Source organism: Alligator sinensis, unplaced genomic scaffold (genome assembly GCF_000455745.1).
Source record: "Alligator sinensis unplaced genomic scaffold, ASM45574v1 scaffold666_1, whole genome shotgun sequence".
NCBI lineage: Eukaryota > Metazoa > Chordata > Crocodylia > Alligatoridae > Alligator > Alligator sinensis.
The window spans coordinates 490,696-509,138 of record NW_005842216.1 but is presented as its reverse complement, the minus strand read 5'-3'; the positions used below and the strand labels follow the sequence as shown (position 1 = coordinate 509,138).

Below are 18,443 nucleotides of genomic sequence, written 5' to 3'. Positions count from 1 at the left end.
ACCATTGTATTTTAATCATTCCCAATCACTCTCATTCATCTGGGAACCAATTTACATAGGAGGGGTACATGAATCATACAGTTGCAACACAGGGGATGCCTGGGCAAAGGACACAAGATGGAGGCTTGACATACAAAATGGAAACTTGACTTGACTTATGCTAACTTACATATATAGGCCTAAAACAGTAATCACACAATATAAAATCAGTACAAACATAAAAATTATCACTTACAAAACAGTGGGTATCGATAGCAAAATAACAGGGAACTTATTTGGAAAGAGAGGAGAGAAAAATAAAAATTACTACCTAAAATAAAATGTAAAGCTTATCCTACATCTTAGCTTACTTATACTTATCTATCGGGAATAGAGAGGGAGAGCAAAAGTCAGAAATGGTTGGGGAAGGGGAGGGGGAATGTATTTTAAAATAAATAAAAAAAGAAAAACTGGGGTTTTTGCTACAGTGTAAATCGCCTTTCTTCAGAGAAAGTTGATAGCTTCCCTGTATATGTGGACAGGAGTGACTTATGGACATGTACAATGGCTAGTGTTTTAGCACAGAGACAGGGGGAGTTTGACTCTGAAAGAAAAACAGACAGATCTGTTTTATAATTAGAATAAGTGGCAAAATCAAACTCTTCCTGAAGGAAAAATCATAGCATTCCTTACTAACTGATTGCTAAGACATCATGAGTATCAAGATGGCATCATTAATTCATCTTCCTAGTACAAGAAAAAGTGAAGAAATGATGGGATAAAACATATGTCCCCTGTATTTCAGCTAGTAAAAATATTAAGTGGCAAGATAATATCAAAGAAACTATGTTTGTATGAGGAAGTATTTTACAACTAAGATGCACAAGATGTGTAAAACTATCAAATAGTTCTTATATAGTATTCACAGTGAGGGGAGTAATGAAAATTGTTATCCATGTAAGTCATGATCTTTTTCATTTGTTTTGTTCTTTGGTATTTAATTTTATATTAAATTAATGTGTGTCCTGTTAAGAACTCTGATGTTCTTACAGGGTATGTATGAAACAAATGCTTTCTTTTTCCAACCATTGCAATATATCCTTTTTAAAATCAAGACTTGCTGCAGTAAGCTGACTAGTAAGATAGTTGAATATTTCCTCTTCAGGTAGACGTGGGTTTAAATCTTCTACGAGTCAATCTTAGAAAGGAAAGATGATTTTGTAGATGAGGCCCAGTTCCGTGTTTCATATGAGGTTGTTCATAATGCAGTAACAAAGGCCTAACTAACAAATTTTGTGCCCTAGGCAAAACTCCCTTGGGGCGGGGGGTAGAGGGGTTAGTACATGACCTAGAGGGAGGAGGCTATTCATGTGAAGCACCCCTAGCCCATTGGTGTAGGGTTGCTCCTACCATGGCAAAGGCTTTAGGTGGAGCTCCATTCTGGCACCCCCTCAAGTCAGCACCAAAAGCTGGTCCCCTGCTCACCTCCACTTAGTGACACATTGTCCATTATGCTGTTTGGTCCAACTCCATGGGTATTCCTCTTTATCTAGTTGTGATCATTCATGCAAATTAATTTTTGTTTTCAATATTTGGGAAATCACAGCTTTTTGTACACAAATCCCTATTCACATGCAAACAAGAACATTCTTTTTTGGTTTTTTGGTTTTTTGTTTTAAAATTTTGTCATCTGTTCAGAGAGCAGAACTGATGCCACATAAATTAGGTCACTGATCATACACTATCAATGATGCATAGTTGAAACTCGCAGCTGAAAATCAATCATTTGTCTGAAATGTGTTCACATAACTGGTCGTTTAAAAAAATCATGAATAACAAATATTTTTTTAAATAACCTCCTAACCAAGAAAGGCTAAATATAGCAGATTGTGTGCAGTGAATAGTTCAAGTAGCTGTATTAGTAGATTTGAACTTCTTCCAGAGACTTCCTATAGGACAGGACTGTCCAACTTTTAAGCAGTCAGAGGCTGCTCACCCTGGTGGCCACACAAATATTGGACCCAGGCCACACCCCCTCACCACTGCACCACCATGGTATGCAGCCCTCCTACATAAATGTATACTGCTGCACCATACATGCACAATAGCAGTCCCCACTTCAGCTCCCTCTCTGCAACATGCCATGGGCTCCCCTAGCATGGGAGCAAGAAGCAAAAGCTGAGGAAGGGAGAGCATGGGTGACTGGTGCCTCCTGGGGGGGGGGGGGGGACTTGACTGAGCTCATTGACTGACTGTTTGTTTTAAACATTCATGTGAATTTTTGCTTCTTCTGCTTTCAGAATTATGGTTTGGAGACAGAAAACCTAAGAACACTTTCTCACAAGCTGAATGCCTCAGCCAAAAATCTTCAGAATTTTATAACGGGTAGAAGGAGGAGTGGCCATTATGATGGCAGGGCCTCCAGACGACTGCCAAATGATTTTCTTACCTCTGTGGTTGACCTGATTGGTGCTGCCAAGAACTTGTTAGCCTGGCTGGACAGGTAATTTATAACTTTTTGATTCTTTCCATGGAAAGAGTAATTGTTTCCACTTATCTGCCTTATCTGTTGCACTTTTTCTCTTGCTTCTAGTATTAAATGCTGATATTAGAATTCCAGTTAGAGGTTTTGCTTTGTAAATTTGTTGTATATTTAAAGGCAAGGCTTCATAGACATTCATAGGCTTCATTTATTGTATATTTAAAGACCAGGCTTCATAGACCAGGCTTCAAGACCTCAGGGGTTGGTTGTGGGATGCTGGAGTTTCCTTTGGTTCACCAGTTTAAAATCTCCCCCTGGCTGACGGCAGCCTATATGAAATTAATTATTTTGGCTCTATTCCTAGTGACAAATGTACCTGTCACCTCTGTAGATGGCAATATAATTGGCAATTTCAGAAGGGAGTCTAAGGTTAAATGAACATGGAAATTGAACTGCATTGTAACCAGAAAAAAAAAGGGACGAGTAGTCACGGTAAGTCAGGGTTAACAAAAATTAAGGCAACAGAATGGGAAGCTTGCAATGTGGCTCTCCAAGCTTCATATCTGTTCTTGGGTAGTTTTAGTTAATAAGTGGTGATACAGTTCCTCTTTTATGAATTGTGAATCGTTGTACCAAGAAGCTCTTGTCTTGAACTTTTTGTTAAACTATTGACTATATACAAGTTAAGCTTTTCATGGATTCTATTGGACGTGTAAGTTACACCTCAAAAAGCATCTTGGTAGTAAAACATGCTAAATTATGACCAGATTTGAGCAGTCATACGCTCACAGGCTGCAAATGTGTTATTTCTCATAAGAACAATGAAGTCTGGAGTCTCATAAGAAATATGGGCCTTGGAGATTCCAAGGAAAACATACGTCCTGCAAGCAGTTGTCACTTTCTCAGTAGGAGGTACTCTTTTTCTAGAATGACTACAGAAGTAAGGCTCTCATGCTCCTTGAGAGCAGTGGTTGTCAACCAGGGGTATGCATACCCCTAGGGCTACTTAAAAGGTCGTAAGGTGTATGCAAAACTGATGTGTCTGATAGTGTGGCCAATTAAATGTGGTGTGTGTGTGTGTGTGCACCGCCACAGCACAGCATACAGGTGGCCAGGAGTCAGCCCGGCAGTGTGGAGAGCAGCCAGTTCTGCCTGATAAGTCTGCTGTGAGGCAAGGGACGTGGGGGGACGGGGCGCAGATTGAGGCCCCAGCAATGGGGGAGGGACTGGGCCTAGGGAAGAGGTATGGGCTGTCCAGCCAGACCAGGGCGCAGGACTGAGCAACATGCAGGGGCAGGGGGTGGCTCCTGCCACTATGTACACCCCTGGGAGGGCATGGGGGCATGTGCCCTCAGATCTGCGCACAGGGCAAGGGCAGGCTGCTGCTGCAGGCTGGGGCCAGCAAGGTGCTGGATTCTTCCTGGCAGGGGGCTGGGCAAGGCTGTGCTTGGGACAGATGGCAGCGAAGCTGGGGGGTTGGGGGGGGAGGGTTGAGGGAGCTATGGTGAATTTTGGGGTGGCTGCAGCCCACCCCCCGGTACCCCACCCTCCAAGCACCATTGCCACACAGCCCAGCCCAGCACCCTGCCAGGAAGTGCTTGGTGCCACCCCAGCCCACAGCAGCAGCCTACCCCACCTCCTGTGCAGATCTTAATTCTTAAAATAAGAAAAAATATAAATGGGTACATGAGCTGAAACTTGGAGACAGAAGGGGTACACTTGTTTTAAAAGGTTGAAAACCCCTGCTCAAGAGTGCTGTTGGTTGTGGTCTTCTGACTGTACCATAAATAGAGGACTTAACTATTTATAAAAGAATCAAAACTCATGGAACAGGTGATATATTCTATTAGACCAACTAGATATTTGCAAATTATTGTATTTAACTGTTTGTAGTTATTTAAAGGTGTCTGTTCCATTTTCCCCCAAAATAAGAAACCCTAGATAGCTCTGGTATCTTAACTAAAATCCAACTAACTTCCCACTTCAATATCCTTGTTTAAATAATTTGTTATTCACTTCACATTACAAAAGCTTGATGTTCTTTCTGGGAAAGAATGTCTTGACTTCTGTTATGTGATTTGCATTTCTGTAGTAAATGAATGGTCTATCCTCAGCATACAATACACATCCTCAAAAGAGCTCTTGAACCCTTCAAAAGAAGGACAAAAGAGTGTTATTAAAAAGCAGGTTTTATTTTAGATTTTCTATCAAAACAGAAAGGGATTATAATTGATCTGGTTAAGTCTAGTTTAATCAAAGTTACATTACCAGTCCAAACTCCCTGTTTTAAAAGCTGTTTATATTATAGGAAGACCTGTGTAAATCTTCTGAGACCCATCTTCATATACTGCTATTTCATTTTGGAGAAATGGTGGTAATTGAATAGTTTCAAATCATCATCTTGATAACATAGAAGAGAGAATATTACATAACAAGACTCCATGCTCTCCTCTTATTTTTGCTTTCCCTCCTCATTTCTATGATAGAATTTTGAAACACAAAGGAGTTTTTTTTCCCCTTTGTGCACTTAAATGGTACTTACTTATTCATGTAACTGCTGACTTGGGTATTGGTGCACAGTTTGAACCCCATGTAGCTATGCTTGTTATGCGCTCACTAAACATGTTCAGGAAGCTGCCTTCTGACTACATAGATGTCTGGGTAGAAAAGAATTTGCTGGGTGTGCATGTAATCCTGGGTAGTTCCTGAATCTTTAATCCCATTAAAAAAACATAAATAGAGGGTGTTTGACACTGGAGAAGGCAGCCATCCCTCTGTATAACTCGAAAGCCTAAAGCAGGGGTGCTCAACCTGTGGCCTGTTGGGCCAGATCCAGACCACAGTACCATGGCATCTGGCCTTTGGGGCTTCCCGTGGTTCTGGAAATTTGGTGGTGGTAGAGCGATGACATCACTCCCCTGCTACCATATCTCTGGATGCATGGGGAGCCCTAAACCCTGTACATTGGAGCTGGTGCCTGATCCCAGCATATAGGGCTGGGTGGGGGTAATAGCAGGCCCCAGGGCCCCATCTCATGTAGGGAGCTGGAGGGAGTCTTGCCTCCTCCAGAACCAAATTCTGGCATGAGGGGGATGGGAAGAGGTGGTGCTGGACCCCTGTGACCCAATCCTGACATGCAGAGGGGTAGGAGGGGGCAGTGCTGTGCCCCAGGGCCTGATCTGGGCCACAGATGGCCTTATCCAGCCCACAAACAGACTCCTTGCAACTCATCTGGCTGGGGAGGCCAAAAAGTTGAATACCACTGGCTTAGAGGCTAAAGGGCACTTGTCAAAGGAATGAGAGATCTGGCCCCGCTCACCCAGAGGGGTTTTGCACTTTGCTTCCCCAAAGTGTTCTAATGGTTCATTAGACCATTGGCTAGGCGTTACTCAAAGCAACTACCCAGCATTTTTTTTAAAGTTGCCCACTAGCCAGCCAGGGAAGACATAAAGACAGGAAGAGAAGAACCCAACAGAGAGAGTATGTGAGACTCAGTACTATAGTTTCTGCCTTAGAAGAGAGGAGCCCCTGGGCTTTAACTTCAGTCCCTGTTCCTGGTGGGGCAGAAACTATGGTAGTGATGTTTGTCTGTTTTATCCAATGCATATTCAGAACAAAGTACAAAGGTCTTGGCATCAAGAGAAGGGGTGGAAAGCTTTCTAGACAATACCTAGTTCATGCTGGGAAGTGGGAGGCACTGGTTCAAAACCCCTCAGGGCATAGGAGGCCTTGATCCAGGTCTTCCATTCTCTTGCCAAGTACCTTTTAAGTTATTGGGCCTTAAAGTGGAAGGCCCACCTTCTTTTTCCTCCAGAATCAAACACTTTTACTTGTATTTTTGGCAACTAAAGTTTTGGGATTTACTCTGCATTGTGTGTTTGCCCAGGTAATTCCATTCCCCACAAATGCCTATGAGGAAGTGACCTGGATACTGAGCTTCCTTCTCTGTTTTACTTCAAGAAGGCATACATGTGCTTGGATTATCCTATTCTGTTGCAGGTGGAAATAGAATCCAAACTGTGCATAAGTGCCAAAAACTGCAGTTACACAGCGATATAAATGCTAGTTAGGCACATAAAAGTTAAATAGTATTTGGCCCTAAATGTTTTGTGTTAATCAGTATTACATGTTCTCACAGACACTAAATCAAAGGAACAAATTTTCTACATAGAGTAGAACTATAGTACAGTTGGGAAAAAGATGCATTTTGTTTGCTACATCTTTCGTGATGACAGTGATGTGTCTATATTTTGTGTTTCTCTTTCTGAAGAAACATTGCATGCGTTAATCTATTGGCTCACTAGCCAGTATATGAATTGTCCATTCATTAGAAAAAACATAAATATATATTTTAAAAAATTACTGGTTCACATATGGTAAGCAATTGGCCTGTTTGAATTTTGAGATTCCAGATGGAAGTGAATGCACAAGCATCATAAAAATGTAGATATGACCAGAAGTCCAAAAATTGTTCTTAGTATTTCTTTCGGATTACATTTTCAGAGTTGCTGAGTATCCAATCCAGCTCAAGTCAGTGGCAGTTGGGGTGTTTATCTTTTCTGAAAATCATTCACTAGGGCTAAAACAGCTCAAGGCTAAATTTTCCATCATTCAGTTTGCACAATTAGGGCTAGATTTTCAGAATAGCTGTGCATCAAATAGATTCATCCTTTTGTATTTGACATTAAATTTAATCTTAATATAAATATAAATACACCCCCCCAATACTCCCTAAAAATAAATTCAGTACAAAGTAATACCTTGACAAATATTTCAAATTGTAATTATCAAAGTAAACACTACAACAGTTTGACTGATGTTATTATATGTTTTATCATATAGTACCCAGGTCTTTTAATGAGCACATTTATGCATACAGTTTATTTCAGAAGAAATTCTTAAAAAGGGTGGAGGGATGGTAGAAAGAACAAATTGTAAATTTTCAGGTGCTATCTAAGTGGAAGATCATTATCCTTTTGACCATTACGCTCTTCTTTTGTATGATGCAAGTCATCCATATTTTTGTGTCTGTCCTATAATTTCCAAAATCGGTGAGGATAACCATTCCTGAAGTTGTAACCAGGATATTCTGTGTATTTTACTAGTGTATTTTTAAATTACATGTATTAGGAACTGGAACAACTTTGTGGCAGATTGATACTGTTTCCTATAAAGCTATTGTCTATCTTTGACAGGTCTCCATTTGTCAGTGTAACAGAATACTCATTGCTAAAAAACAACATTGTTCAACTGTGCCTGGAATTAACAACCATTGTGCAGCAGGTAAGAATTGGTTTATCTTGTACTATTGCTGAATCACCTTCATATTGCTGAAGAAATAGTAGGGTATGACCAACCTCCCTCTCCCCCTGCAACCCCCCCCCCCCCCCCCCACCTCAAACAAACAAATAAAAACTCTCTGCCTTATAAAGGCATTTAGGAAATTTCCAAAACAATACATGGGAATTTTTAATCTGTAATTTAAACTCTTTGCTGGGGGCACTGGGAAAGATTTTGTGCCTCAGTGATCTAAATAGGGTTTCTCACTCTGGGGTCAAAGGATATGGAGTATAGGAGCAGATGTCCACTGGCTCCTCATGTTGGGTTTTGATCCATTAGACCAATAACCTATCATCATGAAATAATTCAGGTACAGAAATACAGGGAAACTATTGTAGTGAACAGCAAATCTAGTACTATTGATTTATTGACTAGGTTACAACTAACACATTAGAAGTGGTCCATAAGTTTTCCTAGTGTTCCTTCTTAGAGCTATCGTTGGACTAGAAATCAGCCGAGAGTTGTGAGGCGGGAAATTTCCCTTTCTAGCCAATAAGAGATTCAGTGAGCATACACTAATAAACCTGACTAGAGCCTCCAGCATCTATCATCTGGACGTTGTAGCCACTCTGCTCGGATACGAGAGCTAATTAATTGAATAACCTCCACAGACACAAAGTAACATAAATCGAATTAAATGTTTATTGGAATGTACAGACCAGAAAATCTAATATTAACCGTGGAACTTGTTTTAACTAAGTTACTATACCGAATACTATGACTTATTATACCCAATACTACTATTTGAACTATACTAACAAGACACACATGGGACAACAAGGGGAAGACGGGAGACAATTACCTCAGGAACTGCAGGCTGATACAACCAGAGGGAAATGGGGTGATTTTGGAATCTAGCTCCAGCAGTTTCCTGTCAGAACATTGGGTCAATTCCAAAGGGCAGGTCACAGCCAGGCTAATCTGGTACAAGATGAGGAACGGTGCTTCCTGTGGCATCAGGAAGTAGAGGTGGCAACAGAGTTCTTCAGGTCACTCTTGCCCTTACTCTCTCTCTGTCTTCTCATGCTCCCAACTACCTTGACATATTTCTCTAATTTTCATACATGTTCACCCTTGCACTCAATCACTCTCTCCAATACTCTTTTCAGTTAGCCCAAGACACACACACCCACCCCATGTCCAGGGAAAACCTTTATTCTCTCATACACCTATTCAACAACCCCATACAACAACAACAACAACAACAACAACAAAACGACCCTCTCAAGAAAATGATTTATATCCTTTTTCCACACGACACTAGTTACAGCAACCCCCTGCTGCACATGGCACTCCCTTTCTCACATGGTACTCTTCCTCTGGTACTTTTCCTCTTATAAGCAAAGGCTGCAGGGGTATGAGAGGTCAAGACGCATTATGCTGTACACTATGTAGAAAACATATTAAATGTAGCTACTAAATGATACCAGAGCTAGGCCATATTAGAAATGCTTTACAGATTCTATGAGTTTGACACACACCAACAAACAAATGTGATATAAAACATATTTAAATTTTCATAGCACTATTATCATCATAGTGCCTGCATGTAAGTAGGCTGGCCACTGGCCACAGCTGGAGCTAGTCTGAGATATAGCCAGGGCAACCAATTCTACCTCACAACCTGATGGATTGCTAGAGTCAAGAGTGGAATGTTCATTGTTCAGTGCTTCACAAGCCTACAGTCATCTGCAAGCAGTATTTGTCTGCCTTCAGGTTTTATCTCCTTGCCTTTCTCCTGCATTCTGCTTCAACCTGGTTCCCTAGTTCCTGTATCCTGCCTGGTTCCTACCATAGCCTTTTCTAGCTGCTGCTCTGGTCCTGTCTAGCTACTCTGTCTCCATGACACTATAGGTAACCATTACCATTTGCAGGGGATACGTTCTTGAGATCCCTGCAAGTGGCAAAATCCACAAATATGGCACTGCATTCATGAACGTCATGAACACAGTGCCCCTGGCAGCTGGGGGGGGGGGGGGGGGGGGGCATGGCTGCACTGGCAGCAGTGGGAGCCCAGCAGTGGCAGTGACGGGAGCCTGGTGGTGGCAGTAGGAGCCCAGCGGTGACAAGCACAGAGCTCCCAAGGAGCTCCTGTAAGGGTATTTAAGATGTGGGTTTGGCATTTGCAAATATTTGAAACTGCAAATGCTGAACCCGCAAATAGTGAGGCTTTCCTGTATAGCTATTTGTTCAGGTTGCCAGTCCAAACTTTTGAACAACAATCTGCAAACTTGATGCTGAAAATCAAACTTTTTTTAGTGATATATGCTTTACATACAGTAAATATAACTCTTCTGCCAGGCCTTGGTCAAGGGACTTAACACCAACTATAGTAAAAAAAGTTTGGTTGGCTGTAAAAAGTTTGCAGATTGTCAGTAAAATATTTTCTTTGGTTGCTAACCCTGTTTGACTTGAGCAATGGTTTTACACCAGAGGTGCTCAACTCGCAGCCCACAGTCCAGATCTGGCCCACAGTGGCACCTTATCTGGCCCATGAGATTCCCCACAGATCTGGAAATTGGGCAGCTAGGGAGCCCCACTGAGCACTGCTCCCCTGCTGCCAAACTTCTAGACCAATGGGGAGCCCCATGTCCTGTGTGCTGAATCAGGCACCTGATCTCAGATCACAGTGCTGGGCAGAGGTGGCACCAAGCCTCAAGACCCAATCCCAGTGTTGGGGGCTGGGATGGGGAACTGCCAGGCCCCCAGGGTCCAACTGTAGCATGGGGGCATGGGATCAGGTGGTGGCAGGCTCCCAGGGCCTAATGCCAGTGCTTAGATTAGGGAGTGGGAAGTGCTGGTCCCCAGGGCTCATTACATATGCACAGGGCTCAGTCTGGCCCATGGACTGGCTCTGCACCATTCTTCTGGTCTGCAGGGCCTAATGCTTGAGTATACCACTGCCTTATACCATAGGGGATATGGTCTACAAAGCCCTGAGAGAGTGTTCCACACAGGGTGCTGTGCTCCTGCCCGGATACTAAGTGCTGCTGCTGTGCTCTGTCTGTACATCAAGACAGAGCACCAACTCATTTTGAAATGGAGACTGCCTCCAATCTAATTTAGAAAAGAGCTTCACTCAAGCTCAGGTTTTCTTAGTATTTTTACTGATGACTCCATTTTTATGGAAAGGCATGTTTAGGCTTGGTTTGTGGGTTTGGCGGGGGGTTGGTTTTGGGGGTTTTTTTGTTTGTTTTTTTACAGATGGTCTGTAAATTTATAGACAATTTGAAGCCCTGCTCCTGATGTCCAGCTTCAACTTGACCAGTCATTTTGCATCTTAGCCATTAATTTAGGCTCTTCAGTAAATGCTTTGATTCTTGACCCTTATCTTTGCCCTGACTCCAGTCTAGTTTTCACCACTGACTCGTATGCTTATTATATTCTTTGCTCCATTGTCTGTCTTGGGCAAAACTGATGATTCCCTTATCTTTCTTTAAAGCTGTTAGTTTATGCTTCAGACCTTCTCCACTTAAACTTCATGAAATGTCTTTCCTTTTTTGCAAGTTAGTTACCCATAGAAATTGCAGTTTATGAGCAGTCACCTGTTATGGTCCTAGATCCACTTGCACACCTCTCAACCTGCAGCTGTGGGAATAATGGGTGACTGTAATAGAATAATTGAAATAAGATTTTTTTTTTTTTTCAGCAGTGGAGACAACCGCTGCTTTACAGTCCTTTTTTCATTGTGTAAATGGATGGGAGGATAGTGAGGCAACAGGTGGGCTTTGTAAGCATGAGGTGAAATCAATGAATTAAATAATTACTGCCTCATACAGTAGTAGCACCACCACACACACAGGGCTCATAGGAAAAGAATACCCATCACCTGCTGAGGGGTATCCTATCAGAAAGCTGCTGATGCAAAAAGAAGCAGTCTGCTGTCTCTGCTTGCAAGTGCTGTCAAAGAAACACAAACAAACCCTCATTTGGGAAAGAAGAAAGACAAGTAGTTAAACTGAAGCTGTCAGAAACGGAGTACACTCAGCAAATGAAAGAGTATACATAGCAACACATGACAGATCACAGGGAAGCCCAGAACAAAACGCAGAAATTATATAAAAATAAATAATGTGAGCAATTAAAATTATATCCAGTTTCTCAAATTGCATAATAATTTCTAATTTGACTTTTTAAAAGGTAACACAGTTAAGTATTTTCAGAGACAATAATGCTGTAGTTGCATACTGAGGACCTGATTCTGATTGTTTGTCAATCCCGAATTCATTTGATATTGGAAAAAGACTTTCTATTGATTTGCTAATAGCATTTGGAATAATATTATTACATAATGGAATAATACTTGTCTAATAAAAAGATGCACACTGAGAGATCTCTTTTTCACAATGTATTTTAGACTTTTGTAATAAAGAAAATGTTTTAAATGTTATATGGCAAGATGCTCAACCCCTAGCCTGTGGGCCAGCTCTAGCCTACAGCACTGTGTCATCCAGCCCATGAGGCTTCCCCCTAGATCCTTAGGGATCCCCACAGGCTGTGGCCCTACACATGAGATCCAGCATGCAGGGTAGCACAGAGCCCAATCCCAGTTCACAGGGTGAGGCGGGGCAGCATGGGACTGGGTCTATAGCAGGGATGCCATCCAGCCCTGTTGGCTGGATGAGTGATGTTGAGCTGGTCCCTGGGCTGGATTGGACTTGAAGGCCAACACTGCATGCCAGATCCAGCACATGTCCTGAAGCATCCAGAGCAGACACTGAATGTGGCATTATCCTATTCTGGCTGCTCCAGGGTTTCACTGCACATGGCAGTTGCTCCACTGCTCCAAGGCCATTCTGCATGATGCATCCATTCTGGGATGCAGCATTGGATCCAGCGTGGAGCTGATGTGCTAGAACAGGTGATGTGTGACACATGGGCCTGGAGTGGTTGGAGCTGGTGTTGTGTGCGTCATGTAGGGCCATCTGGCGGGCCCTGCATACTGCCTATGGTTCAACTCCGAGATCCACAGGCAAAACACAGGGGACCAGATGATGCGGCTCTGCAGGCTGGATTCAGCCCATAGGCTATAGCTTTGACACCCTGTGTCTACAAGAATGTGGAATCAAGGATGTCTCAGTCATTCCTGGGACAAATGGTACCAGCACAGGGTTCTGTTGGCATACTTGACATTGGTGACATTTCTTTACTTCCTTTTTCTCCTAGGTCCTCATTGTTGTTTGGCTGCTATACACCCAAGGCAGTTTCATGTCAGAAATGGCTAAGTGTGACTGATGTAACTGTCAGCACTTAAATCTCATTTTTTATGGAGGAATGACTCTTACACCATACAGCATGCATCCCTAAATAGGTTAAATTCTTCTCCCTTTGAATATTTTGGCTGACTCTGTAGTGCTGCACAGCTGCTGCAGCACCCAGGATAAAATGTGATCCTACCTAGTGTAGTTCCTTACCAGGGAAACCTTTATTGGTTGCTGGTTGTGATATTATTCCATGAGGAATGTAGTCTCTCTTAGAAGACCTATAAAACCAGATTGTTCTGAAACATGCCATTGACTGAAAGCATCTAAGTTGGCATGCTGAGACTCTGCCTTAAGGACTTTTCTACACTCACAACTGTCTGAGGGCACTTTTTCCATGGTTGTTACAATCTTATTTTCACTTATGAGTCCCACAAGTGGTTTGTGATCTGCCAGAATGATAAAAAAGCATGTATAGAAAGTAGGCAGACAAGGTTCCTTGGGTGAATTTGATATCTTTTATTAGACCAACCCAAATGGTTGGAGAATAGTTATTAAGCAAGCTTTCGGGTTCAAAAACCCTTCGTCAGGCTAAGGAAGCTGCAGCAGTTGGTGTGTGCTCTTCCTGGATAGAATGAAAAGTAAACAAGCCAGGGGCTGGGCTGGGCTGGGCTGGGGAGTCACTTGCCAGGCGGATTATAATGTATCAAAAATCCAATGTCTATGTTTAGTCCCTGATCTCTAGTATCCAGCAGGTTGATGAAATGGAGCTCATAGGTTCGTCTCTGGGATGTGTTGTGTAAATTTCCCTTGAGGATCAGGACTGAGAGATTGGAGAGAGAGTGGCCCTCCTGTGAGAAATGTGCCCCCACCGGTAGTTGGGTGTTTCTGTCTTTGATGGATTTCCGGTGTGCATTCATTCTGGTGCGCAGTTGTTGTCTGGTCTCTCCTACATATCTTCCATCAGGGCATTTGGTGCATTGGATGAGGTATACTACATTCCTGGAGGTGCAGCTGTAAGATCCTGGGATGCTGATGGTTCTGTTGTGGGGTGTAGTAATAGTGGGGGTGGTGGAGATGTGGGGGCAGGTTTTGCATTTCTTGTCATGGCACGGTCTGGATCCTTTTGGTGTGTTCTGGGGTTGAGGATGTTTGCGTCTGGTGATGAGGTTGGCGAGGTTCGGTGCTTGTCTGAAGGCTAGGATGGGTGGCTCTGGGAAGATCTTTTTAAGAATAGGGTCTTTTTCTAATATGGGTTGCAATTTTTTGAGGATTTTCCGTACAGGTTCAAGGGATGGGTGATAGGTCATAACCAGCGGTGTGCGATTTGTGGGTGTTTTTCTTCTGTACTGCAGCAGTTCTTCACGTGGTATCCAGGTGGCTCTTTCAAACGTGCGATCTACCTCTCTGGAGGAGTGTCCTTGCTGGGTGAAAGCCTTTTTAAGATTGGTGAGGTGGCAATCCCGGGTGTGCCCTTCAGTACAGATGCGGTGGTATCTGAGGGCTTGGCTGTATATCACTGCTTTTTTGGTGTGTTTCGGGTGATTGCTGGTTCTGTGCAGATATGTATGTTGGTCTGTGGGTTTCTTGTATACTGTGGTCTGTATTTTACCCTTCTGGATACTGATCCTTGTGTCTAAAAAGGGGATGTTGGTGTTGGAGTATTCTAAAGAAAGTCGGATGGAGGGATGGTGACTGTTGAATTTCTGGTGGAACTCAAGTAGAGATTCCAGGTTCTCACTCCAAATGATGAAGATGTCATCGATATATCGTAAGTACAGCAAGGGTTTGATGGTGCAGTTCTTGAGGAAGTCTTCTTCCAGGTGGCTCATAAAAAGGTTGGCATACTGTGGGGCCATTTTAGTGCCCATAGCTGTTCCCATCATCTGGAGGAAGTGTTGATTATTAAAAGTGAAATTGTTGTGTGTGAGGATGAAGTGTATAAGCTCAGTGATATCTTTGGGTCTGTATTCTGGGTTGTAATCTTGTTCCTGTAGATATGTAAGGCAGGCATGGATGCCATCCTGGTGTGGGATGTTGGTGTATAGGCTGGTAACGTCCATGGTGGCTAGGAGTGTGTTGCTGGGAAGGTGGTCTATGTTTTTAAGTTTCCGTACCAAGTCTGTGGTGTCCTGGACAAAACTTGCTCTGTGGGTGACAAGCAGTTTTAGGATGGATTCAACAAAACCTGATATTGCCTCAGTTAGGGTCCCATGGTTGGATATGATAGGTCTGCCAGGGTTCCCTTGTTTGTGGATTTTAGGGAGCATGTAAAAAGTCCCTGGGTTAGGTAGCGGGGGGATCAAGGTCTGCAGTTTTTCTTGTAATCTTGGTGGAAATGATTTGATGGTATTGTTGAGTTTTTTGGTGAAAAGGGGAGTATAGAAAGTAGGCTTTGTTTGTTTGTTTGTTGTTTTGCTTTGTTGTCCAAATGATAGCTAGGTACCCTTCCTGTTAATGAGACTAACACCATTCATCTCTATTCAGCAACCAGAGACGTATTTGATTGGGCATCCTTTAACATCTTTCCTGTTATGTTTTGAAATTGCTCTCTTCCATATGATAAAGCATCACATGACAGAATTCATTTTTTTTTGTCTACATAAAACAGAGTTCTGAGGGCTTAAGTAGCATTTTCTCAGAGGTCTGATCTCTTTTCCTGTTTTCTGTACTCTCTGTTTTTGAGGAGTCTCCTTTCTCCTTTCTCAGAAGTTGATGAACAAGCTCTGAAAGTGTTGAAACCTTTGGAAGAAGCCTGTGATAATAGCTTAACATACCTAAATATGGTGGTGCTCGCCCCATCCTTGGGGGTCTTCAAGAGGAGACTGGACAGGCACCTGGCTGGATTCACATGACCTCAGGGTTGGTGACTCTTTTCTTGCCTGCCAGGGGCAGGGGGTTGGACTAGATAGCTCACTGAGGTCCCTTCTGACTCTATGAATCTATGCTTGTAGTTCAGTCAGGTTCTGAGGTGACAGAGTCTCTCCAGTTACCATGACATTGTCGGGCATAAGATATATCGACTCTTTATATATATTATATATATATATATATATATATTCTGTAGGTCAGATATAGCAGTTCAGGTGTGATTAACAACAAAACTCATTTATGCTAAATACCTGCTCAAATGTTGACATTTTATCAGCAGTTCTTATGCTTATGAGAAGAATGTCATCTTTTGTCACAGGGGTGTAGGTTGTCTTTTGTCACTGCATCATTCAGGGTACCTTCTAACAATTTTTTCCATAGGTGACAAGAATTCTATGCAGCTCCCTTTTTCACCCATTAAAAACAGATAAAATGTGGAAAGACCCTTTAAGAGGGAGAACGTGGGCTGGAAAGCCTAGCCCTGCAGAGATTTCAAAAAGGGAGGCATAAAATAGGGGCAAATAGGCACCAGCAGTGAAAGGCAGAGGAGCTTTTATCAAAGACATCTTGACCCAGAGTTCAGAGGAAGACAAAAAGGCAGGAGACTGAGTGGGCCTGGAGAATGACCAGGTATGGAGGAAGCCCAGTAGAAGGTCCTTAATGCCTAAGGAAAGGCCCACATACGTATCTTATCCCCAAAAGCAAGGTTCTCTCCCAGCAGTCTGACCACAGCAGGAACAAAGTGTGACAGGCAAGGTAGGCAGGGAGATTGGATAGAAGCCCTGACTGAAGAGGCACCTCAAGGATTTCACCCCAAAAAAGAGATACTAGTTCCTTTTCACAAGCAATTTATTATATTAGTATAAGCCCTTATGAGTGTTCATAAAAGCAAATTCGTTAGAGTCCTCCTCCCCTCCTCCAGTTTTACCTTCTCAGAACTGTGACATGTTTAACTTTAAAATGTTGACCCCCACCTAACACTCCTCTATTCGTAGAATGGGGAAACTGTGAATCTTGGAGACTTGATTTATCATGCCTTTATAATCTCCACAATGCAGATTTCTGGGGGGTTTTTCTGGCCAGGCACATATGAGGCATATGACACTGAGCTGTTTTGAAATTTAAAAACTCGTACAAAATGGGTTCCTCCAAAGCAGGAATACCACCCCCTCCTTCCCAAGCTTCCTTCAACTAGCATTGCATTTTGTTCATTGGGTTGGCTTGACTGTCCCTGCATTGTAACCACCTGCATCTTCCAGATTATTGATTTAAAAAAAAAAATTGATGTCATTAGGCTGAGAACCAGATCTTGTCATACCCCATGAGAAACATGACTGCTAGTTGATGATTTCCTTTTAACAATTACATTTTTGTTGGGGAGTCCTAAAATCCCAAACTGCTCAGTTCAGGGTATGTCATGGAATTTTAGAAAGTTAGGGTTGAAAGAGACCTCAGGAGGTCATCTAGTCCAACCCCCTGATCAAAGCAGGACCAGCCCCAACTATATCATCCCAGCCAAAGCTTTGTCAAGCTGGGTTTTGAAAACCCCCAAGGATGGAGCTCCTACCACCTCTCTGGGTAACCTATTCCAGTGCTTTGCTATCCCATTGAGAAAATTCTTCCTAATCTCTAACCTAAACTTCCCTTGCTGCAACTTGAGACCATTGCTCCTTGTTCTGTCATCTGCCATCACACTGTGAACAGCAAGCTCCCTCCTTTTTTGAATCCCACTTCAGGTAGTTCAAGATTGCTATTAAGTCTTGTCTCAGGCTCCTCTTCTCTAGACTAAATAAGACCAGTTCCCCCAGTCTTCCTCATAAGTCACGTCCCCCAGCCCCTTCACCATTTTTGTCACCCTTCTTTGGACTCTGTCCAATTTGTCCACATCCTTTTTGTAGAGGAGTACACAGTACGCCAAGTGTGGCCTCACCAATTCTAAATAGAGGGGAATAATCACTTCCTTTGACCTACTGACAACACACCTACCAATGCAGTCCAGGATGCCATTAGCCTTCTTGGCAACTAGGGCACACTGCTTGCTCATTCAGTTTATTGTCTACTGTAACCCTGTAACAGAGCACAGTGTGTGCTCTGTTACTCCCAAAGGTGTGGGCAGCAGCAAAGCAGCCTGCAGCTGGTTATTCTCCCAATCAGGCCTAATTACCTGATTGGGAACAGGGCCCAGCTGTTCATTATAAGAGCAGGGTTCTGAGCAGCAAAGACAGTGGTCTGCTGCTAGCACCTGGGAGAACAACACCCAGCTGGAGCTGCTGCTTGTGACATCTTGGAGGTACAGGGAAGGAGCTGTGGGGAAGGTGGAGGCTCCTGGTCCTGGGGCATGACCTAAAACTACACCCTGCTGGGTAGGATTAGGTGTGGTGGGACTGCCAATTACGGGGCAGTATCCAGGAAATGCCACACCTGGGCAGTCTCCCCAGCAATGGGAGAGTATAGGGCGATGGGAGAGTATAGGGCACCAGAAAGCCTCAGCTCCTCAGCCCCTGCTGCCTTGCAGGTGACCCTGTGAAGGGGAAAGGCTATGGGAGCACACATGGAAGAACAAAGCAGGA

The 18,443-nt window shown here is 43.1% G+C and overlaps 1 protein-coding gene across 1 annotated transcript in view; it reads left to right on the top strand.

Annotated features, from left to right (window-relative positions):
• LOC102367873 (connector enhancer of kinase suppressor of ras 2-like) overlaps positions 1–18,443 on the top strand; it is a 703,948-nt gene that overhangs the window by 240,057 nt on the left and 445,448 nt on the right. Inside the window, exons 3-4 of the mRNA XM_014521487.2 lie at positions 2,280–2,482; positions 7,657–7,744. Of these exons, the coding sequence (XP_014376973.1) occupies positions 2,280–2,482; positions 7,657–7,744 (291 nt within the window). The remainder of the gene's footprint in view (positions 1–2,279; positions 2,483–7,656; positions 7,745–18,443) is intronic.